This window comes from Ascaphus truei, chromosome 19, assembly GCF_040206685.1.
Source record: "Ascaphus truei isolate aAscTru1 chromosome 19, aAscTru1.hap1, whole genome shotgun sequence".
In the NCBI taxonomy this organism is placed as follows: domain Eukaryota; kingdom Metazoa; phylum Chordata; class Amphibia; order Anura; family Ascaphidae; genus Ascaphus; species Ascaphus truei.
In genome coordinates this window covers 15,358,091-15,381,576 of record NC_134501.1, presented here as the reverse complement: position 1 = coordinate 15,381,576, position 23,486 = coordinate 15,358,091, and the positions used below count along the sequence as shown (strand labels likewise).

The 23,486-nt window shown below is 44.5% G+C and overlaps 1 protein-coding gene across 3 annotated transcripts; it reads left to right on the top strand.

The window, feature by feature from the left end:
- GAN (gigaxonin) lies at positions 1–22,345 on the top strand. 3 transcript variants are annotated; one of them, XR_012789128.1, is made up of 12 exons: positions 1–509; positions 6,045–6,162; positions 7,354–7,704; positions 8,224–8,441; positions 9,546–9,667; positions 10,302–10,414; positions 11,475–11,624; positions 13,026–13,162; positions 13,262–13,393; positions 16,842–16,951; positions 18,010–18,296; positions 19,290–22,345. XR_012789128.1 is itself a non-coding variant. In XM_075576721.1 (11 exons), the coding sequence occupies exons 1-11, from the start codon at positions 334–336 to the stop codon at positions 18,198–18,200; spliced, it is 1,818 nt and encodes a 605-aa protein (XP_075432836.1). In that variant the 5' UTR covers positions 2–333; the 3' UTR covers positions 18,201–22,345. The 3 variants fall into 3 exon arrangements, 2 of the variants coding, with proteins under 2 accessions (XP_075432836.1, XP_075432837.1); XM_075576721.1 differs by having other exon boundaries at positions 2–509; positions 18,010–22,345; XM_075576722.1 differs by lacking the exon at positions 1–509 and adding an exon at positions 560–565 and having other exon boundaries at positions 18,010–22,345.
- The last annotated feature ends 1,141 nt before the right edge of the window (positions 22,346–23,486 follow it).

Here is a 23,486-nt window from a genome sequence, read left to right as displayed (position 1 = left end):
GACACACACATACACTGTCACGTGGGTGGTACGGCGCGCTCTGGTGACGTCTCTGGCAGGCTGTGCGACACCTGCTGGATGCCGGGGGTCTGACTCCAGGAAGTGGAGCCGGCTGGAGCGGAGCGTGCTGCTGCTGTGTGACACCGGGACCTCCCTGCAGCGCTCCCTGCAGTGTGACACCGGGACCTCCCTGCAGCGCTCCCTGCGGTGTGACACCGGGACCTCCCTGCAGCGCTCCCTGCGGTGTGACACCGGGACCTCACCGCCTCCCTGCAGCACTCCCTGCTGCGAGAAGCTTATCCCCCCCCCCCCTCTGCATACAGCGCCTCCGCCATGGCGGAGCCGGACCCCATGACCGTGGTGTCGGACCCCCAGCACGCCGCGAAGCTGCTGCGGGCTCTGGGCTCATTCCGGGGAGAGTCCGGCTTCTGTGACGCGGTGCTGGTGCTGGAGGAGCAGGAGATCCCCGTGCAGAAAAACATCTTAGCTGCGGCCAGCCCCTATATACGGTGAGTAGTGCCAGCCCCCCTATATACGGTGAGTAGTACCAGACCCCCTATATACGGTGAGTAGTGCCCCCCCCCTGTGTACGGCATCAGAGTGACCCCTCTGTACCAGTTTCCTATATAAGTTGGGCTTCCCTATATACGGGGAGTAGGGACACCCCAATATTACGAGCGTACAGTACCTTTATACTTTGAGCAATAAAGCCTTATGTCATCACCTATATATCATCCAACCCATCTGTGCAGTGAACATTGAGTCATCTGTTATATACAGTGAACAGGCAACCTCTATACACTGGCCCTTCTGTCAGTCAATATCAATAGAGAGAGATGTAACCTCATACACAAGGTTCTATATATACGCTGAGCAAAGACCCCTTCAATGTATATACACTGAGCAAAGACCCCTTCAATGTATATACACTGAGCAAAGACCCCTTCAATGTATGTACCCTGAGCAGAAGACCCCTTCCATGTATGTACCCTGAGCAAAGACCCCTTCCATGTATGTACCCTGAGCAAAGACCCCTTCCATGTATGTACCCTGAGCAAAGACCCCTTCCATGTATGTACCCTGAGCAAAGACCCCTTCCATGTATGTACCCTGAGCAAAGACCCCTTCCATGTATGTACCCTGAGCAAAGACCCCTTCCATGTATGTACCCTGAGCAAAGACCCCTTCCATGTATGTACCCTGAGCAAAGAACCGTTCCATGTATGTACCCTGAGCAAAGACCCCTTCCATGTATGTACCCTGAGCAAAGACCCCTTCCATGTATGTACACTGAGCAAAGACCCCTTCCATGTATGTACCCTGAGCAAAGACCCCTTCCATGTATGTACCCTGAGCAAAGACCCCTTCCATGTATGTACCCTGAGCAAAGACCCCTTCCATGTATGTACCCTGAGCAAAGACCCCTTCCATGTATGTACCCTGAGCAAAGACCCCTTCCATGTATGTACCCTGAGCAAAGACCCCTTCCATGTATGTACCCTGAGCAAAGACCCCTTCCATGTATGTACCCTGAGCAAAGACCCCTTCCATGTATGTACCCTGAGCAAAGACCCCTTCCATGTATGTACCCTGAGCAAAGACCCCTTCCATGTATGTACCCTGAGCAAAGACCCCTTCCATGTATGTACCCTGAGCAAAGACCCCTTCCATGTATGTACCCTGAGCAAAGACCCCTTCCATGTATGTACCCTGAGCAAAGACCCCTTCCATGTATGTACCCTGAGCAAAAGACCCCTTCCATGTATGTACCCTGAGCAAAAGACCCCTTCCATGTATGGACCCTGAGCAAAGACCCCTTCCATGTATGTACCCTGAGCAAAGACCACTTCCATGTATGTACACAGAGCAAAGACCCCTTCCATGTATGTACACAGAGCAAAGACCCCTTCCATATATCCTTTATATATAGTTACACACATCCAATTCATGCTATGTAAACTTATATTTGTACTTCTGAAATCTGTTTTTGTTCTGTATTGCAGTAAAACAGTTAATCGATGATGCAGTCGAAATCATAATGTGATAATACTTTAATGTTTCTTATGACTCATCGGGAGTGTCCACCTCTGAGTAATATGCTGCAAAAGCAATTTGATTTCTAAACAAAGTGAAATTGTTTTGTAAACAAGCCCCAGCATCATACATTCACAAATGCTACAGATATTTGAATTAATTCGTTTTTGTTTTTTTTAAGAGATTGCACAGCCTGCTTTTTCACAGAGAACGAAGCTCATTGCCTATTAAGTGATGAGAGAGGGTTTCGGCCTTCGCTGTCTGCTTGTCACACAAACGCGTTGCAAAACAGCGACAGAGTAAATAGAGTTTCTGGATAGTATAGTATTCTGGAAAGATGGGGTGCACCCTGTAAAGAGACCTGTTTGAAAAGTTCCTGGCGCCTGTTCTACTTATTCACTCCACTACAGCCTTGGCCTGAACCTACAGAGAGCGAGACCTTGAGATCAAAGCAACCACTCTAGTAAAGCAGGTCTAAACCCTGCCAGGAAAGATTAGAGACTGTGAGAGTTTATGTTCACCCTATCTCTGGCAGCCGGGTGGGATAGGGGTGTTACACTCATTCATTAAAGGGTTATAATCTCAAGCCTAGGGTAGAAAAGCTGGGAGGGTTTGCCTTTAAAATGAACCGCTTTGCTGCTAGTGTGGCCTGCAACGCACTGCAAAGTAACGCCGGTCGCTGAGGGGCTACGGTTTGCTTGTGTAATCCCGCATAATACTTCAGCTGATGTTTCAGACTAAATGTCTTGTTAGGACTTCTCTCATTCTGCCCTTAGGGCTCCCCAAACAGGCTTCTCAGATTTCAAGCTATTTAACCCCTGCCTCCCCTTGTTGAACCTGAAATGAAAAACTTAAGTGTTTTTGTTTGTTAGTTTTAAATACACTTTGCTTCTGCCGTGCATTAGAGAAATGTTTTCATGGTGGTGGCTTAAGGCTGAGTCCATGGTGACTCAGCCCGTGCGGAGGCGCGCTGAGGGAAAGCGGGTGCTTTCCCTGGCCTTGGTTAGCGCGCCGTCCGGGGGCGTGCGGGGGGCGGGCCAGTGACCGGCCCTGCGCTCGCATGAGCGCGAAAATTTAACATTTTCATAAGACTTACGCTTCCACACGCTTGCGTAAGCGAGCCCCTGCTAAAGCCGCTCTCATTGTGGCTGCAGGGGCTCACTGGTAAGCACCAGCGCGCCTCAGCACGGGCGCTGACCATGCCCGAGGCCTTAGTGTGGACTATCACTAATCAAAGCTTTAGTTGATATTTTGCCTACACTGGTGATCTGTGCTTTGTCCGAACTTCTGTTGTGCTCAACTACTTTTTGAAGTTGTAATCAAAATAAGTTATTGACGTAATGTAAGAAGCGGGGAGATTACAAGTTCTACACAAACATGCCTTTTATTTTTTTATGCATCATCTTTTATTCTGATTTTCATGTTGCTCTATCCCAAGCAGCAGGGATTATTGGATGGACATTGTCCTCTTTAGTAATGGCCTGAGGAGCCTCTGGGCATGTGCAGGTATCTCAAAAGATAAATAAAACAAATTCACTGTATATTGCAGTTCCTCCTTGCTGTGTAGGGATTAAAAGGCCAGTGCCATAGTTTGCCCAACTCCTCATGAAAATGGCAATGCGTTTGTATATAACAATCATTTCAACTGCAAACTTCAAAGGGTTAAATAAGATGTGCTGGCGCTCAGTGTGTTTTTACCAGGGAATCGGGAAAGTGTGTTAATTCTATCCCAGAGGTGGCGACACACTGTGACGGACAATGATAAAGCACATTGAAATACATGGATTGTCCTCCTGTGAGAGTGACGTCTTTGGGCAGCTAATGAAATCAAACAAAGCTCTGACATGTGTATAGACTCCAGCTGGGGCTCGGAATGACACACACACACACCACAGGAATAATGGGAGAGACTCCGGTGCTGTCAAGGTGTGGCTGAGGTCTGCGTCTCTGCGGCTCGCCTGCAGTGCAATGTGTGACCAGAACAATTTAGCACCTTTCTATTTCATGCCGCAAATTTTGCTTGGTGGAAAATATAGACTCAGAGGGACCTACTGTATATGGGGTAAAACATACACTGTGTAATGTATGTTCTATTCTGGCACTTTAAAAGGAAATACTTTTTATTCTCAAGTAATATAACTTTTGCGATTGTGGCATAAAAGGCATTCAAAGCCTGCAAATCCAGTCCACGCCCTAATGATAATCCCTCTGTAAAAGCTCAGGGCCTTAGGAAAACGCCAGAGGAAGCCCTTCTGTATTAAATATTGCATATCTGGCAAGACGTTAGAAAGAGTTATGGAAGATTGGAAGATTAAGTGCCAAAGCGTTTCCCACGTTTTTCTCGACTTTTGGAGGATATCTGCTGGGGTTCTTGGCTTTCTTTAGGGAATTGATTTAATGAAGCTCTATTTTTATCAATGTTTGCTTTTAGAAGCAGGAGAATGCTAAATAATACCTGCAGAAACACATCCTATAGGGAGCTAAAGACTAATCCCAAAACATATTGTGTTTATCACTGAAAAATGGAAACAACTAAAGGTTTAATTTTAATTTTTTTAATTTACTAATGCAAGTCGTCTTAACACTGCAATCCTGGGTGCTCTTTACTCTTCTTAACCCCCCTTCCTCCCCCCTTTTTTTTAAAATTGATTTTCCAGGATGGGAACCAGGGAGTCACCACAGCTGCACCACTCTGTCTTTATATTACTGAGACATTTACGGGTAAAGGTGCCGCTGTTTTAGTCCCCTCCAGGGAACACAAAGTCGCGGCTTCCTATTAACCCGCATGAGGCAGGGGATTTATTAACCAGGATGTAACACCGGTACCTTTACAAAACAAAACACAGGGATATAAATGCCCGCCCAGGAAAACCCGGGATATAAACGCCCGCCCAGGAAAACCCGGGATATAAACGCCCGCCCAGGAAAACCCGGGATATAAACGCCCGCCCAGGAAAACCCGGGATATAAACGGCCTCCCAGGGAAACCCGGGATATAAACGCCCGCCCAGGGAAACCCGGGATATAAACGCCCGCTCAGGAAAACCCGGGATATAAACGGCCTCCCAGGAAAACCCAGGATATAAACGCCCGCCCAGGAAAACTCGGGATATAAACGCCCGCCCTGGAAAACCCGGGATATAAACGCCCGCCCAGGGAAACCCGGGATATAAACGCCCGCCCAGGGAAACCCGGGATATAAACACCCGCCCAGGGAAACCCGGGATATAAACGGCCTCCCAGGAAAACCCAGGATATAAACGCCCGCCCAGGAAAACTCGGGATATAAACGCCCGCCCAGGAAAACCCGGGATATAAACGCCCGCCCAGGGAAACCCGGGATATAAACGCCCGCCCAGGGAAACCCGGGATATAAACGCCCGCCCAGGGAAACCCGGGATATAAACGCCCGCCCAGGGAAACCCGGGATATAAACGCCCGCCCAGGGAAACCCGGGATATAAACGCCCGCCCAGGGAAACCCGGGATATAAACGCCCGACTTCAAAGCACAATCTGCTCATTACAATATAGGGATTGGTCTGCGATTTTAAGTTTAGATTTGATGCCTCTTCCGCAGCTTTTTACATGAATGTTCTGCCGTACCCACATACACCCCACAATGTAACCCCTTTTATAAACAAGTACGCGTTCTGTTAACCCCGTTAGTGCCAGAGCTGCCTGCGGTGCTATTCCTTGGAAGCGTTACCGGCTGCTAGGACACCGAAAGGGTTAATAAAGTGTGTTAATTTGTTTGCAGACGGAGATCGGAATAGTATGGTAACTTGTTTTGTGTGATTCTGTTCATACCCCTCAAAGTAATCTGAATTTCACCTACCGTACATAGTGCTGTTATCCAAACCTTTGTACACGTCGGGTTCCAAATGATCCCTATTACCCAGGTAGGTACAGGACAGCGGCACCTACATCTCTGGAAGAGTCACAGAAAAAGAACGTATTTGTTTCTCTTCTGCCTTATAAACCATGTTATGTGTTTCAATTTTTCTTGTAGAACAAAACTGAATTACAACCCTCCAAAATATGACGGTTCAATCTACCGGATTGAAATGGGAGCTATGGTGTCGGTGTCGGTTATGAAAGAAATACTGGACTATATCTTCAGTGGGCAGGTAGTGTGACCTCTGTAATAATTTGCTTCTGAATGTGTATTTCGTGTTGACAAATCGGAAGCTGTTTCTTAATTTGCTTTTTGCATAAGAAGAAATCTGTTCACTGTTTGAAGATTACACCATCCCAACTCTTGCGTTCTGCTCAAGGATGTCTTCTCTCTACCCCTTTGTATCTAAAGCCCTCTCCCGCCTTAAACCTTTCTCACTGACTGCCCCACACCTCTGGAATGCCCTTCCCCTCAGTACCCGACTAGCACCCTCTATCCACCTTTATGATCTTTCTTAAAACCCAAATCCTTAACGAAACATGTAGGTAGTTCTGTGGCTGATACTATACACCTCATATATCGGCCTTGACGCCTCGTAGATGCACTTACCAGAACGCCCACCTACTATCTCTGTAAGTTCTGCCTACTTACCACTTAGATTGTAAGCTCTGCGGGTCAGGGACTCCTAATACTAAATGTTACTTTTATGTCTGAAGCGCTTGTTCCCATTACGTGTTGTTTGCGTTATGTCGCGTGTATTCCTGCTGTGAACCACTATGTAAATTAGTGGCGCGATATAAATAAAGATATACATACATTACTTTTTGTTGAAGCATGGGTTCCTTTGAAAAAATAGTTTCCGGATATTTTACGAGTACATTTTGTAAGGCTGCTGTTGCAAAGCCAGAAAATGTACTCCAGTCTCCGTACGGCTGACTAAAGTCGTAATATGCCTGTTTGCTCTTTTAAGATGTGCCATTAAAACATCTGTCACTTGTCTCCATCATGCATACCCTTTTGTACTGTTTCTGAAGACCTGGCTACATGATGCAAAGTAATACATTGCAGGCCCTCTGGCAGGGAATTGGTTAACTATGACACGTATATGTGTTACTTGTATGCAACCTAAGCTGCTGTCACTGTTTCTGGGCATCCTACAAAACAGGGGTGCTCAACTCCAGTCCTCAAGACAAGGTCTGGTTTTAAGGATATATCCCAGCTTCAGCACAGGTGATGCAGTGAGCCACTAGTTGAGCCATCTGTGCTGAAGCTGGGATATATCCTTAAAACCTGTACTTAATTGGGGGTCTTCAGGATTGGAGCTGAGCACCACTGCTATAAAACAAGGGGTTGTAGGGAATACATCTGTAACGCATTCGTCTCTTGTCTGCATCACACAGACGTTTCATGTGTCATTCTGCAGATCAGGCTGAGTGAAGACACCATCCAGGATGTGGTCCAGGCTGCGGATCTGCTGCTCCTCACTGACCTCAAGACCCTATGCTGTGAGTTCCTGGAAGGCTGCATCACCGCGGAGAACTGCATTGGCATCCGCGATTTCGCACTGCACTACTGCCTGAACCACGTCTACCACCTGGCCACAGAGTACCTGGAAACCCACTTCAGAGACGTCAGCAACACCGAGGAGTTCCTGGAGCTGGGGCACCTGAAAGTGAAGGAAGTCCTCTCCCTGGAGAAGCTCAACGTGGGGAATGAAAGATACGTGTTTGAAGCCGTAATCCGCTGGATATCCCATGACTTGGAAATTAGAAAGGTACGAAATTGAAGATATGCAAGTATCCTCTTGACGATGAATGCTTTCCCTTGAGTAACTTGAGGCTACATAAAGTGATACTGAATGCAGCTGCACAATGCTACAGCTTAGAACGTTGAGACCCAAGAAATGGTTATCGCAGACCATTAATATTTACTGCCTTCTCCTAATGCTGTCTCGCCCACAAAGGGATATCACCAGAAAGCTGGATGTACGAACTATGCTCCATATTGGCCTTCAATCTGCATTATATGCTTTTGTCTTCTATTGTCTCACATCCATTGTGCTGAGTGGAAGGCGCTAGTACAGACAATGGAATAGGTCAGAGCGATTGTTAGAACTCCACAAACCATCGACGTTCGTAATAAGTGCTTGTTTTCTTTGTCTGCAAACCAATGTCTTTAATATAGCACATTGTGATGACGTATGCAATGCTGCTAGCCTCTCCAGCACTGAAGCAGTTACACTTCATACAGTTGCTGCCGTCTCACCCTCCCAGTTATTAATGTGTTTGCTCAGGTCCACATGAAGGAAGTAACCTCCTCTTTGTGGGTCACGGGCCTGGATCCCAGCTACCTGCGAGAGCAAATGTTAAACGAACCCTTAGTGCGAGAGATCATCCGAGAGTGCAGCAACATCCCTCTGAGCCAGCCCCAGCAGGGAGAGGCACAGCTGGCTTCCTTCAAACCCAGGGGTTACTCCGAGTGCATAGTGACAGCTGGCGGGGAGGAAAGACTGTAAGTCCTGTGAGGAGGTGGTCCGGTGCAGGTGATATGGTTTGGGTCTTGTGCACAGGGTTGTCTGTTCAGTATCGGTCAAATTGCTTTAAATGAGCAGCGCCTCTTTGCGTTAGGTGGGGGAAGCAGGGGATCTCCGCAGCTGAACAGTGCTAATTTCAGCTCCCAAAGCCCCTGCTTCCCGAGATACATACATCAGAAGGTGATGCCGGTTGCAGCTCCGCCTGGGCACCCAACATGGCAGTTTTAAACCTATAGGAAGCCACGATGTCATCCCTTGCGGCTTACTAATTGTCCGTGTGACACAGGAGGTGTAAACTTAAGAGGTACCGACTTCACCTTTTACATGTATGTATCGGGGAGCAGGGGTCCCCGGAGCTGAAATTAACACGGTTCAGCTCCCGGGACCCCTTGATTCCCACATAGGGACGATACATTTTTGTTTTATAAAAGATACTACTCATTTAACTCCCTACCTACGCTCACCTAGAAGTGTTAATATGCTATGGTAAATATAATAATGTGCTCCAATTAACTCGTTGTTACTATTATGTTTTATTATTTACTCTCCTTTTTCAATCTAACACGTGGACCAGAGTAGGAGCTTGCAGGCAGCCCTCGGTTATCCAACGGTACCAGTTCTGGAAGCAGCGTTGGATAGTGAAACCGTTGTAAAGCGAGTCCCATGTTAATCAGTGGCGGTGAGCGTTGGATAACGCATTCAGGCGTCGGATAACGCATTCCGGCGTCGAAAAACGGCCCTTGGGGGTTGCATTGTAAAGCGTTGGATATGCCACTCGTTGTAAAGTGAAACGTTGGATAACGAGGACTACCTGTATTGCCATGATTTCACCCTGGAGGTGGCTGCCTTGATGCACCTTTACCAAGTTTATTAATATAACTAGATAACAAACCTATTCTGAGTGATAAATGAGGACACACTGAAACACACGTTGTTGAAATATTGATTAAATAAAGCTATTCTGGGTTGCACTCCAGTGATGGCTGCAGTGTTATGAGTGAGGTCTGGTGGAACTTTTTTGTACTTAAAACAAATGAACCAAAGTATCACCTCTTTTATGGTTATGAAACTATCTTCTTCAGATCCCGGAAACCCGTGGCAACAGTACGATGTATGTGTCCCCTTTATGATCGAAATAGACAGCTCTGGATAGAGCTGGCACAGTTGAGCATACCACGGATAAATCATGGCGTTCTTTCAGCTGGTACGTTGGCAGAATAAAAAACGCACGTCTGCATTTTATAATGATTATATGGTATAACTAGTCCCGAACTGAGCTAAATATTTAATCAAACCACTAATTGTATGTGTGTTGTGTATGCAACATTTTCAGCGTTTTGTTTTATTTATTTATTTTTTCCCGTTTGCTTCCTTGCGAAACATTCCACCAAGCCTCAAAGGGCGACTAACTTGATCACTGTGCTAAACATGGCGTGTGCGCCCTATTTATAGTCTCAGCATTACGCGAATCTAGTGATTTTTACAGAATTTAGCTAATTAACATGTTAAACAAAAATGCAATGCACCTTGACTTCATGTTTGGCGAATCGCTTGGAAACGGAGTCGTGTTTTTATACCATTTTTATCCGCGAGTGATAAAGGGCAAATTTTGCATGGCTTTGCGACCTTGGGTGACGGCTTTGCGACCTTGGGTGACCGCTTTGCGACTTTGGGTGACCGCTTTGCGACCTTGGGTGACCGCTTTGCGACTTTGGGTGACCGCTTTGCGACCTTGGGTGACGGCTTTGCGACCTTGGGTGACGGCTTTGCCCATCTCGAGCCATTGCGTGTGCCCTGCTGTGAGTCTGATTTTTGTATTTTGTTTTTTTGACTTGCAGAAGGATTCCTGTTTGTGCTTGGGGGCCAAAATGAAAGTAATGAAACCCTGAGCTCTGGGGAACGATATGATCCGGACGCAAACGCTTGGAGTCCTTTACCTCCCATGATTGAGGTGATAATTTCCACCCCAGTGATCTTCATTTAACCTTTTAATAACATTACACTCATATTTATCCAATGATGTATCCAGTGGCTGCAGTGTGCTAGTATCGGGGAATCTGGACACATGCTATTTTATTTACACAGTTACATTTCCACTTTTCTTTTTAAAGGAGGAGTTTTATTTTAAAAAAAAAAACCTCCCTTCCTCTTTATTTTTAGGGCACAAATGTTGTACCTCGGTGAAATCACCAAGGGCCTTCTCTCCATCTTCACATAAAGTTAAAAGCCACATTATCTGTAAACTATAAAACCATAACTGCATTTCCTACTTAATCCAATATTTGGGAGAATGAGCAGCTCAGTGAGTAAAGACACTGACTGGCACTGAGTTTGAAGCAGGGGAACCTGGTTCAAATCCCGGTGTCGGCTCCTTGTAACCTTGGGCAAGTCACTTTATCTCCCTGTGCCTCAGGCACCAAAACCATAGATTGTAAGCTCCACGGGGTAGGGACTGTGTCTGCAAAATATCTCTGTATAGCGCTACATAAAACTAGCAGCGCTATACAAGAACATGCTGCTATTATTATTATATAATCCCAACAAGGTTTTATTTCTCGCTGTAAGACCTCCGCAGCTCCACGTAGGGGCTCCTTTCTCCCTATGTCTACTTTTTGTGGCTGGCCTTTTTACCCCTTTTGGATGCATCTTCATTCTCTTTACTTTAACCCTTTTGGTGACGAGGACTTTGTCACTACGTGATGGGGTGGGGGGCTGTAGGGGCTATGTCAACCCCAAGGGAAGGTTCTCTTTTTGTCCAGCCTGGAGCACAGGACGTGCTATTCAGTGAGGGGGCGAGGACTTCTCCACTCCTCTTCCGTTTCCCAGTTTAAGGGCTGCTGCCGACATGTGATCGCGCATTGCGCCCCTCCCCCCCAGCACTCTATGGGTTCAGCTTTTGTAAAGCGCTGGTCACATGGTTGCTGCTATGAAAATAATGAACTAATGTAGCCAAGTATCTGAGTATTAAAGGGGTAATATAATGACGTAACCGCTGGTTTGCTTCCCTTTAGGCGAGACATAGTTTTGGCGTTGTGGAGATTGATGGCGTAGTGTATGTTCTGGGAGGTGAGGATGGCGAACGGGAGTTAACCTCCATGGAATCATATGATGGTTGTACCAAAGCGTGGGGCGGACAGCAAAAGATGACCATGGTTAGAAAGGTAAGAAGCTCCGGAGTTTGCACTTGTTTTTTTTTTTTTTTAAAACAAGAGATTCAAGAAAACGCTTGACACACAACCGTAAAAAAAATAATTGCTGTTTTTTTTTTGTTTTAAAACCTTGTGGAGGGGACGTCAGCCCCCCTGACCCTCAGCCCCCCTGAACCTCAGCCCCCCTGAACCTCAGCCCCCCTGACCCCTTTTGTGAACAACAAATCCGACTAAGAATAGTTAGAAATTCTATATTATTCGTTCAGATACCTTCTGAAACAATGCATCTGAACTGCTGAGCGATGCTTCAATCAAAGCAAACTAAATGTTTTCACGTGCCATTTCAGCGCTTGTTCCTGCACAAACACAATATATTTATCCACCTTACAAAAGGAAAAATAGACGTTGCAGTGGGTGTGTTTGCACTACTAATCTCCGAAGAACATTCTCTCTTTAGTGCAACTGCATCTTAAACGAGCACATTTCCAGGCCGCTGTTAATTTAGACACACTTGCTGCCAGAAGAGCTGGTGAATTTCAATGGACAATCCCACAGGCAAATGTTTCTTTTTTTAGGGGCCTCTGAATGGGGACGTGTTTGCCAACCAAGTGTTTTCTTTCACCTTATACCACCCTGTCCTTATCAAAGAACAAATTAACGATAAGGGGTCTCTGGCTGTACAAGCGCTCGCTGATCACGCAGTGACCTTGTGCAAGAGGTTTAGTTAAACAAACATAAAAAAAAGTCAGATTTGGGTGAAAATAATAAGTTATCCAGATGAGGCCCCTTAAACATGTCGCTGGAATTGGTTCACTTTGGTCCTAGGAGGGAGGGATTGCTCCTCTAACTCCCCAGAAAGGGGGTCCTCTGTTATTTCTGTTCGTGACAGATCTTCCCTGCAAAATAAAGCACACGATTTAACCACTACGTCATGGGCTCCTCCGTTACCTTCACCCCATAGTAATAGTCCTGGTGTCTACCTTGTTTTTATTAGTATGTTTAACAATAGTTGGAGCACAGTGCGGGATCATTAGCTGTAATTGAGGAGAGTACTCTAAAATGTATCATTCTTTGCAACAAAAAAAAAATATAAGCCGTCTTTTACGTAGACTTTTTTTGCCAAGTGTTATTGGTTGTCCTACCTTGTATTATTTGACATTGTTCTACATTCTGTTATGTGTTGTATTGCTTTATATTATGCGGCATAGTGATTTTTAAAGAGCGCATCCTAAAAGCTGAAACGCTCCTTTTTTTTTTTTTTTTTTTTTTTTTAAACATGACATTTTGAAATAAGGTAGAAATATGTTCTTTATCCGCTGTCTCCTCCTTTCAACGCTGCTCAAATAAACCTGTATTTTATTTGTAGCTGACACACTCTTGTTGACTTTCCTGGGCTTTATGGATTAATTACAGATCGGTTGCTACGCAACGATGAAGAAGAAAATCTATGCAATGGGAGGAGGCTCCTATGGGAAGCTTTTTGAGTCTGTTGAATGCTATGATCCAAAAACACAGCAGTGGACGGCTATTTGCCCCCTAAAAGAGAGGAGGTGAGCGAGGCACGAAAGACCCCCAAGGCTGCAGCCACAAGACGTGTTTTATCTCTTGGGGTTCGGCTTGACCTCTCTTTGCTCTCCTCTTCTTTACAGGTTTGGTGCAGTTGCATGTGGAGTTAGCATGGAGCTGTATGTCTTTGGCGGGGTTAGGAGCCGCGATAATGAGACGCAGAACAGTGACATGGTGGCCTGCAAATCCGAGTTCTATCACGACGACTTTAAACGGTAAAAAGAATCTGTGATTTCATAAAGAAACCAAACGCGGCTTAACCTCCCTCGGTGCCGCTCTGTGTAAATGGTCAGATGAGAACAGAACCGAGTTTGGGCTGTCAATTAAATAAACTACTAGTCTTGGATTTCTAAACAATTAAGGACGTATTGCAATCAATTCAACCCATGGCTTGACTTTTTTTTTAATTTTTTTGGCATGGAAGGGGTTATTCGGAAATAATTTGCTCAGCTGGAGCCAGCTGCAAGATATTACCAAGTAGCAGCTCGGGGTCCAGTAATGATCCTAGTCAACCACATTTAGGAGAGGTGTAAAAGGGCCATCTAGTGTATGTAAAGAGAATTGTTTCCGAATGTCCTTCCCGTCTTTGCTGCTGTTACAGGAAACGCACTATTTGTAATGTACGTACGTAGCGTGCGCTTCCAGTAACTGGCCCTGCAGCTGGAAAGTGATCTATTAAACCGAATTGCCAAAAACACTATTCTTAGCTGTTCTGTTTCAGCCTTAGAGGTCATAAACGGTTCCTACTTAACATTGTAAAAGGAATCTCATTTTGTGACACGTCCTAAATATCTTTATTGTTATAAATAGTTAAAGTTTTTTTTTTTTTTTTTAATAAAATGACGAGTAATGGCAGACGTTACCCAAATGACATTGTAATGTTTGTAGTGATGGACTTCCGGGATGTCAGTGGTAGATTTGAGTTACCCGGGTATGTTGGCGACGCAAAAATGTTAGATCCGTCCTTTTTGGGGGGTGTAGGGGGGCTCGACAAGCTCTGAAATGTCGCTCTCACGTTCTCTATTTTCGGGTATCTGCGTCTGTGATGGGATTAGGGATTTATGGAGGGAGTGGGAAGAGCTTGGGGTGGAGTTACATTTGCATGTGGGCGCAGGTTTTTGTATTAAGAAATGTGTTGCTTTTCTAGGTGAAACACCTCGATACCCTTTCCTCTCCTTACTATTACACCTACTCCTGTGGTGACATGTCTCCTAATCCTGGCCCTATCCGCATACGAAATCCTTTCACGTCCCATACCGTACCCCAAAGTCTAATTCACATCGCACTGCCAATCACACCCACCGTATCCTCATTACACCGCACCCATTCCCATTTTCTGTGCCCTAGGACAGGGGTGCGCAAACTGGCGGGCGTGAGATTTTCAGGGGGGCGCGGCGGTTGCAGAGGACCCGCACTCTTCCCCGAGGCATTTACTTTAAATGTTGAGGCCTCTGCAACATCACTTACCTTGTCTCCGGCAATGCGTTGCCTTAGCAACGTGACGTCGCATGACCCCATGACGTCATTTGACGCCCGAGACATGGTAAGGAGGTGGGAGCGTGCAGGAGTGGGGGGGGGGAGTGCAGTCAGGGGGACGCAGGGAGGAAAGTTTGGGCAACCCTGCCCTATGGGGAACGCATAATCTGTCTGCAACAAACTCACGGCAGTACATGGCTTATTCATTTCCAACTCATCGTCCTCCCCATCACAGAACCCTGGCTCTCCCCCTCAGACACCGGCTCTCCCCCTCAGACACCGGCTCTCCCCCTCAGACACCGGCTCTCCCCCTCAGACACCGGCTCTCCCCCTCAGACACCGGCTCTCCCCCTCAGACACCGGCTCTCCCCCTCAGACACCGGCTCTCCTGCTGCTCTCCTATGGTGGTCTCTCCCTTAGCCACACCCCCAGACCAGGGAATAGACAGGATGAAGGAGTTGCCATACTACTATCCCCACGCTGCACATTTCATGTCATACCCCCATTTCCCTCCCTCCCTCCCTCATCCTTCAAAATTCACGCAGTCCATCTCTTCTTCCACATTTCCCTCCATGTCCCGGTCATCTATCTTCCCCCTGAACCTACATCCAATTTCTTGACCACTTTGCAGTGGATCCTTCTCTTCCTCTCTTCTGACACACCTACCGTCATACTGGGAGACTTTAACATACCTACTAACAATTCCACTGTCACATCAGCTGCCCATCGTATCTCTCTAACCTCCTCCTATTATCCTATGCCCTGGCCTAGCAACCTCTCTATATGACAGGGCGCTCTCATCAGCCTCAGACAAGACGGCTCCTATCACTACACTTCGCTCTCGACAATCCAAGCCACAACCATGTTCCACGCACTTTACCTGTTACCTCCAAAAGTTCTCACGCACTGCGAAATGTTACTGTAGGAAATGCCGCTCTAAGGCAGACTTTTTCCACTATAAATTCATAAACTCGTCCTATATTACAATCTTTTGGCTTTCAGTATCATCTCTGTGCTGATGACACCCAAATGTACCCCTCCCCCTCTCTCCTGTCCTGTGTTATCAACTCCCTCTGCAATCTGATCCTCAGTGTCTCCCCGTTACCTGAAGCATAACATGTCAAAAACAGAACTAATACTCTCTTCCCCTTCCACCTACACCCAAACTCTCTCTCTCACTGTCAACACCGCAATCTCATCAACCGCTCAAGCCCGCTGTCTACGGGTCATCTTTGACTGTTCTCTCCTTCATTGCTCACATTAAATCGCTCACGTCTTGCCGTCTCCATCTCCGAAATATTGCCAAGATACGCCCTTTTCTAACGCACGATGCATCTACAATCTTTGTTTTAGTACTGTTTAACCAGAAGACTGTTTTAAGTTTCTTTTGGCTTTACTTTTGTATGAAATATAAGGGAAATATCTGCTTTACATGATCACCATAATCCCTGCCTCAAAGATCTTTATTTTCTGGCCCTTGGGGTACATGGAGAGCGGACTTGTGGCATATCACGCAGTGGGGTCCTTTAACCAGGGCTGTGTGGCTCTGAGATCAGCGACTCCTCTCTCCCTTCTCATATTGGCGGTGAAAGTGCAACAATCATATTGACGTCAGTTACCTGAAGTCTGTCCTGCTTTTGTTTCGTGTAACCAGCCCACTTGTACACCTGAGAGTAAGATGATGTGACATTTAGTATATACCTCCATTTTGTGCTGTGACCATTTGCCCTTTGACCTTCATATTGGTGACGATTGCAAAGAGCCTCTGTAATCAGCTGAGTCATGAAATTGCAGAAAACAGTCACAAGTTCCCAGAGTTAACAGTGCAGAATATTTTATTTCCTGGGGTGAGTCTGTGATTGCATTGCCGCCCACTACAGCCCTGAAACACACTGGAGTCCTTTTAAAGTTAAATATCTACACATTGCAGCGTGTGTGTGTGTGTGTGTGTGTAAGTAATATATAGTACACTAGATTGAAATGAAGGTCTGTGTGTGACTGTCTTGTTGCTCTTTTGTAGAAATTATTATAGCATTAAAATATTTTCACCACTGTGATTTAATTTCTTTGGGTTTCAGTCTGTATTTTACATTTAGCGCGTCATTGTCCTAAAGACTAGGGAAGTCCACTCTGCTAGAATCCCACCAACAGTGAGTTAAAGTAACATTATCATGTGTTTTATTGCAGGTGGATCTACCTAAACGATCAAAATTTATGCATCCCTACGAGCTCTTCCTTTGTATACGGGGCAGTGCCAATTGGTGCCAGTATTTATTTGATTGGTGATCTTGATACAGGTTAGAATTCCGTTTTTGAAAATGTATCACCCTTTTAAAAATGAGTCCTTGCCTTCACATATATCTTCTGGTCTCTTGTATACGTATTACTCTACAGCTGGGATTCCAGCAGTGTATGCTTGCATAGCCAAAGCTTTTTCTCAAGCAGTGTTATAAGCTAGAAGGTACGTCTGTCCTCAAACACAATAAGATGTTTTATGTAAAACATTTCTGGAAAGGAATTCAGAGAACAAGAGAAGGAACCCTGTTTCCTGCATTCGTGATAACCTGTGACTATCAATTAATAGACAGTGGCGTGGTGGTGTGACAAAGATGAGGGAGGTATAAGGGAATTCAAAGAGAACCTCAATACATCATAGGTAACATGGAAGTCGTAGCAATCTGGTTGGATACTTAACAGGGGAAGTAACATAATTTATTTACAAATAGAAATACATTTATATTTAAAATCCAGTCAGCAGTCTGGCAAATTGAATGTCTTGTATTCTCATTCCGTAGCAAAAATATAAAAATATGGAGCCTATTGTAATTGCCTGGAGCCAGAGAGATATCTGCTTGCTGAATAGTAATGATGAGAACTGCTGGTAAGATAATACCAGCCACTAGGCTGTTCCTCTGTTGTGAATCATGGACAGAACTAGTGCAACAAGGCTAGACTGTGTGCCTATGCCCAAAGCCCTTCGGCTATCCACACAGTAATAATACTTATACCTCACTCACCTTTTGTCACACCACTATTCCACGGTCTATTAATTGATTGTCAGAGGTTATTATGAGTGCAGGAAAAGTTCCTTTTCTTGTTGTTTGAATTATATATACTTATCTCTGTATGCCCCTTAACCTACTGTTATACTTATTACTGTCATTACTGTTGCTAACTACTGTTATATTATTGTTACTAGCTTAGCAAGAGTTGCTTAACATTTCTGGAAGGGACTATGAAGATACTCCCCTGCGGGATCTCCTAATTACCTCTTCACTTAATGACTAAAAAAAGATTCCCTTCTCCCCAATAACGAATTAATTTATTCTGCTCTCTCGATCGTTTGTATCGTTAGGCACAAGTTATGACTACGTGAGAGAGTTCAAGAGGAGCACAGGAACATGGCACCACACCAAACCCTTATTACCGTCAGATCTCCGGCGCACGGGCTGCGCAGCCCTGCGTATTGCCAACTGCAAGCTTTTCCGACTGCAGTTACAGCAGGGACTGTTTCGCATCCGTCTTCCAAATACCGTGCCATCATGAGACGCTCCGACAGGTGTCTGCAAGTGCCGAGGGCTGAAGCAACCTCTTTGCTTTGTATGAGGTGGGGACAAACACGTTGCAGCAGAATGGCAACCGGTATGTTGCTCTTGAGTAGAGAAAACATTCCCGTTTAATGCTATAAACTCGATGGAGGGGGGGGGGGAAATACATATAAAGAAAGAGTAAGGGGCTGCAGGTGTAGGGATAAATAATGATATATGTTCAATTGGTTTATGCTTAAAGGGACCAGGTATTTAGAACTTAAGCATGGTAAAAAGGCCTCGCTTTAATATGCTAACACTATGTGCAACGTGTGGGGTATTTAACAACAAATGACAATCTTGCTGACATGTAATCTATCTTTGGTACAGAAATCTGCCTAGCCTCATTGCCAAGATGAGCATCTTCATCTTTTGGTAACACAAGTGCTGTTCATTTCTATGGGTTTTTTTTCACTTCATGATTTATGTCAAAAAGAAACAAAAAGTGAAAAACATATAGGTAAAAATGAAGGGGGGGGAGGGGAACCTTTTTGAAACCTAAAATAGTGGCCCTTCAACATTCTGTGAAACATGTATCCCTGTGCTAGGGAAGATTAATTTGAATGAAGCTGGAGTCTTCTCCAGCGTTGGGAAGTGGCTTCACACCGTATAGAATAGAAGCTGACGGTTACGTTTGTCTGTATTTTTAGTTTCTGTTTTCTGAGACCAATAATGGAATATTAAGTGGGCCATTGCCAGCTGTCTGGCTGATTCCAACTTAAGACTTCCTTACACAACCATCATGGAAGATGTTAGGACATTTTTTAAGAAATACTCTTTGCACTCTTTAATTGTTATGTACCAATATTGGGGTGATGCTGGGGTGAGCTTCTAATCCTGGAGCTTCCATAACAGTCTCGCTCCCGTGCTGGGAATTTGTCATTTAAATTCTATTTCAACAGAGTTAAATAAGCAATAGCAGTTTGTTATGACTGTGACCAGACTTTGGGCCTGGTACACAGCTCTCTTTGTTAGTAAACCAGTCTCCGTTCTGTCAACTTTACTACAAAAGTAAAGTATTGTCACTGGCTTTTTTTTGCTCCGTCAGGATGGAAACTGCTGTGTAAAGGAAGAACGAATTCCACTGTTTTTATGTGCTATACAATTCTAGAAAAGAGCTGTGAAGCATGTTTCTCTATATCATGCATATAGAGAATGCAACGTGTATACGATCAGTGGTCATTTAAATATCAGAATAGTTTATTTAACCCATTTTTATGTGGCACAGAGCTACACATTGCAGCGTCAAAATGATGTTCTGTGCGTGTTAAACCCATCCGTTTTTTGTTTCTTCTGCTGCCTGGGATGAGATGCCAGTTGTATCACGTTGGTAAAATTAAAATGCTGAAATACTAGTTTGGCATTGTTTACATTACCAGATTAAACATACAACAGACCGGCATGTTCAGGATATACTGATTATAGTTTGTTTGCCAAAAAAAAACAAAACCCTGAAACAAAAGGGTCATCAATTGTAAAGAACACAGCCGCACAAAGAGCAGTGCTGACCGACACCGCAGCTTGTTTGGCATCGTATTATTATTCATTTGCATCAAGAAAACTACGAATCCATTCAGATCGTCCACTGATTGCAGAAACCGGATACAGGAGATTTGCTGCCTTGTGCAACAGGTGAAATGATCAGGTCCTTTGATAGTGTAGGGTCCAGGTAACAGGTATTTAATGATGGGTGAGAAAGTAGAGCTAGCAGATTCTGGTTTGGTCATAAAGACAGTCGCAAGGCGAGGTGAAGATAAACGGCAAAGCTCCTTTAGAACAATAAAAGTCCTGTGCTTGTTTGCAGGCGGGCAATCCGTTAAAGCAACGGGCCGACCCGAGATTGACGCCACCTAAAAACGGCCACATAGGAATAGCAAGATAAGTTGACTTCCCTTTGCATGGAAGGGGGGTCCCGCTGAGTTTCTCCATGGACCCCCTAGTTCAGAGATCTGCAGTTTGTGTTTTGTGTATGCGTCAAAACCGGCACAAAACTACAAAACATTACCGCGGGGTCACCAATAGAAAGCCAAAAAGGTCTTGGTCTTTTTGTTGGCCACTGGGTTAAGTCCTGACCTGCTGCCATTTTGTGTCTGGTAGGCACATCTTGTGACGTGCCGGGGGGAGGGAGATCCAGTTTAGGTAAAATATATAAATATTTATTGTAAAGCGAGCAATACTACTTTGCAAGAGACCTCTTATTTCTTAGCTAATGAAAGTATAGGCATGTAAAAATTAAAATGGTATTAAGAGAAATGTAGTACCATTATACTTGAACCACTGTGTGACAGGACAAGTTCTCAAAATGAGAAGCTGATGATCCTTGAAAGATGATCGTGCCGCCTCACCTCTAAAGCACGCTGCTGCGAAATGGGGGGAATGTTCTTAGACTGCTTCTCATTTTCAAGTTGTTTTAGGTTTTGCAGCCAAGATCATCTTGTCTCTGCGATCCGTGAGGTCGTCTTACTTCCTCTCCCTCACCCACCGTTCCTTTTTTTCGAGCTGTGTTCATGGTACGATTTCCCGAGTGTTATGTTACGTCCATGATCATTGTCACTGACTCATTGTTTTGTTTTTATTCCATATTTTTAGTCTTGTGTCTATCTGCAGTTCTTCAAGCGGCTGTATGCGTCCCTGTGGGGGGTGGGGGGGATGGGTTGGAATCCGGAATCAGTACTAATTTATAGGAGTTAATTCGGATTCCGTGCTGGACACTTCTTGGTAGCGTCAAGTGAGAAACTGCACTTTGGGGATTCAGCATTAGTTTGGTGATTTGCCTCCCAGTAATGTGCCTTCAATACATGAGTGACCTTGCAGAATACATACGTATGGAAGTCTTACCTTGGCCCAGTAAGACATCAGTGAGTTTCATGCCCCATACTGTATCAGTAAGGATTGTTCACTTAAACACTAACTTTGGGGGGAATGGGGATTTCAGGTGCCAAGTAGAATTAATAGACTGAAAGGGGGGGAGGGGGACCCTTTTCAAGATGTCTTACGCTGGTCCACGAAGATGTATTACTACACGCAGAATGTTCTGCTTTATTTCAGAGAATTCTTTTTTATTTTATTTTTTATAAATATAAACGGTTGATGCATTAATTACATATTTACGTAATGGTCGAAAGATAGATTTCAGGAAAAAGTCTGTTGTAACAAATACATTAAAGTTTTGCTTACCACTTAATGTGTAAAAGGGATTTTTATCAGATACATTGTATTTTTCCCAACTTTGTAATGCAGTGGTGTTTGGCCTTCACGTTGCTTTTGAACATTTGAGCATACTTTAATTCAGTACCGTATTGTGCGCACTGTCCATATTGGTGCATTTTTCTTCATTTAATACGGTTGCCGCCTACCTTTTTTTGAGTGTTTTTACAGCAAGTTCGTTCTCTTGGGACGGATTCCTAAAGAACGCTTGTCCCTGGCCCGATTTTATTCGTGGAGGCAAGACCAGAACAGGGAGAATTGCATTCCTGTTCAGGGCACGTGGCCATTATTAGTTTCTGTGTTCTTGAGCCTGAGGGTAACCTCCGTGTCTCGGTACATATCCCGGGTTACTTCATGTTGGAGCAGAACTGATCAGCTTCATTGAAGGTGTCTCGGTTGCAAAAGATTAACCTCTTGGCCGCCAGAGAGCGTTGAGAACCAATGCATTGCATGTCCCTCTAGGAGCAAAGAGCTTAATGAAAACCAAGCCTTTAATTGCGTCCGAGAGCAGCTGAAGCTTTTTTTGCTGCCGGCTGGCAGTGACAGGGTTAAATACAATCGGCAGAATTTTCCCATTGCCTTATTAACATTTTAGTGTAATTGTGTGTCCATACTTGAGCTATTTGAAAACTCTGTAATACAAGGATTTATAAATCCATTATAGTTATATTAGCTCTGCGAGATATAGATAGATATATATAAAGAAAAAAGTATAATTTTACATAGTTGGATTGTAGTTGAGGTTGAAAAAAGACGTACGTCCATCAAGTTCAACCTATGCTAAATTTAGACAACGGATACTTTATCCTATACTTTATCCTATATCTACAGTATACTTATTGATCCAGAGGAAGGCAAACAAAAAAAAAACATTAAGGGGAAAAATAAATTCCTTCCTGACTCTCAAGAATTGGCAATCGGATCAACATCAACATCCTTCCCATGTTACTTTTTTGGTGTATCCCTGTAAAACTTTCCTATCTAAAAAGATGTCCAACCTTTTTTTGAACAAATCTATTGTATCTGCCATCACAGTCTCCATGGGTAATGAATTCCACATTGTAACTGCCCTTACTGTAAAGAACCCTTTCCTTTGTTGCTGGTGAAATCTCCTTTCCTCCAACCTTAATTTTAAACCATCCCAAATAATTTGTACCTGTTTGTTTTGCCTTTTTTTATGCATGTATTATTATTTTTGTATATTTTGTAGGGGGTTCTTCTGAATGTTTTCATTATTGCTCTGTTTTATGTTGCTAACATACGACCACCCAGCCCGCAAGCACTACTGCATTTATTTAAATAGGCGGCATAACCTTTATTAAATGACCAGTTACACAGGAGTTGGGCAGTTGGGCAGTGCTGGGAAGACATTAGAGCAGATACTTTATTAGCACTAAGCTGTTAAAAGGTTGCTGGCTATCAAAGGAATTAAAAGCAGTGCTTCTCACCTGGTATTTGTGTTTAGAAAAGCATGCCACATTTAAATGGCAATCTGGATCGCATCAGGTTTCTAAGCACAGGACTCTGACTTCCGGGGGCCTTTCTAACTAATTATTCCAAATAGCGAGTGTATTTTAAGTTATGTGAGAGGCAAGTCGCTATGGGAATAGAGGCTCGTATCAAGGTATAGTATATGTATCATGTCGGTACAGTGAAATCCTCACTGCCTGCGCTGATTTCAGCAATGTTTAGGATAAGTAGAACCATACATTTCACTTCTGTCTTGACTTGTCTTATGGCAGGGATTCTCAAACAGGGCTTCCCTGACCACCGGGGGTGCTCCCAAAAACGCTTCTCACATTAGGGGCCTCTCATGCAGTCAGCAGCTTTTCTAGAATTACAGGCCAATCTCTATATCCAAGTACAGTGTTTTTGAAAGCTGCTTTACAAGTATATATATAGATATACTGTATACACAAACAAGCAACATTTTAAGTACGGTGACATCCACATTTTTGTGGCGTTAAAGTGGTCTGCAATATGGAAAAGTTTAAGAACACAACCCTGTTATTCTGTGCTAAGGTACCTCATAGTTCTT

Coding starts and splice junctions, on each gene's coding strand:
- GAN (XM_075576721.1), top strand. CDS start 334: ATGGCGGAGCCGGACCCCATGACCGTGGTGTCGGACCCCCAGCACGCC. Junction 8,442..9,545: donor GCTGGCGGGGAGGAAAGACT/GTAAGTCCTGTG, acceptor TATCTTCTTCAG/ATCCCGGAAACCCGTGGCAA. Junction 16,952..18,009: donor GATTGGTGATCTTGATACAG/GTTAGAATTCCG, acceptor TTGTATCGTTAG/GCACAAGTTATGACTACGTG.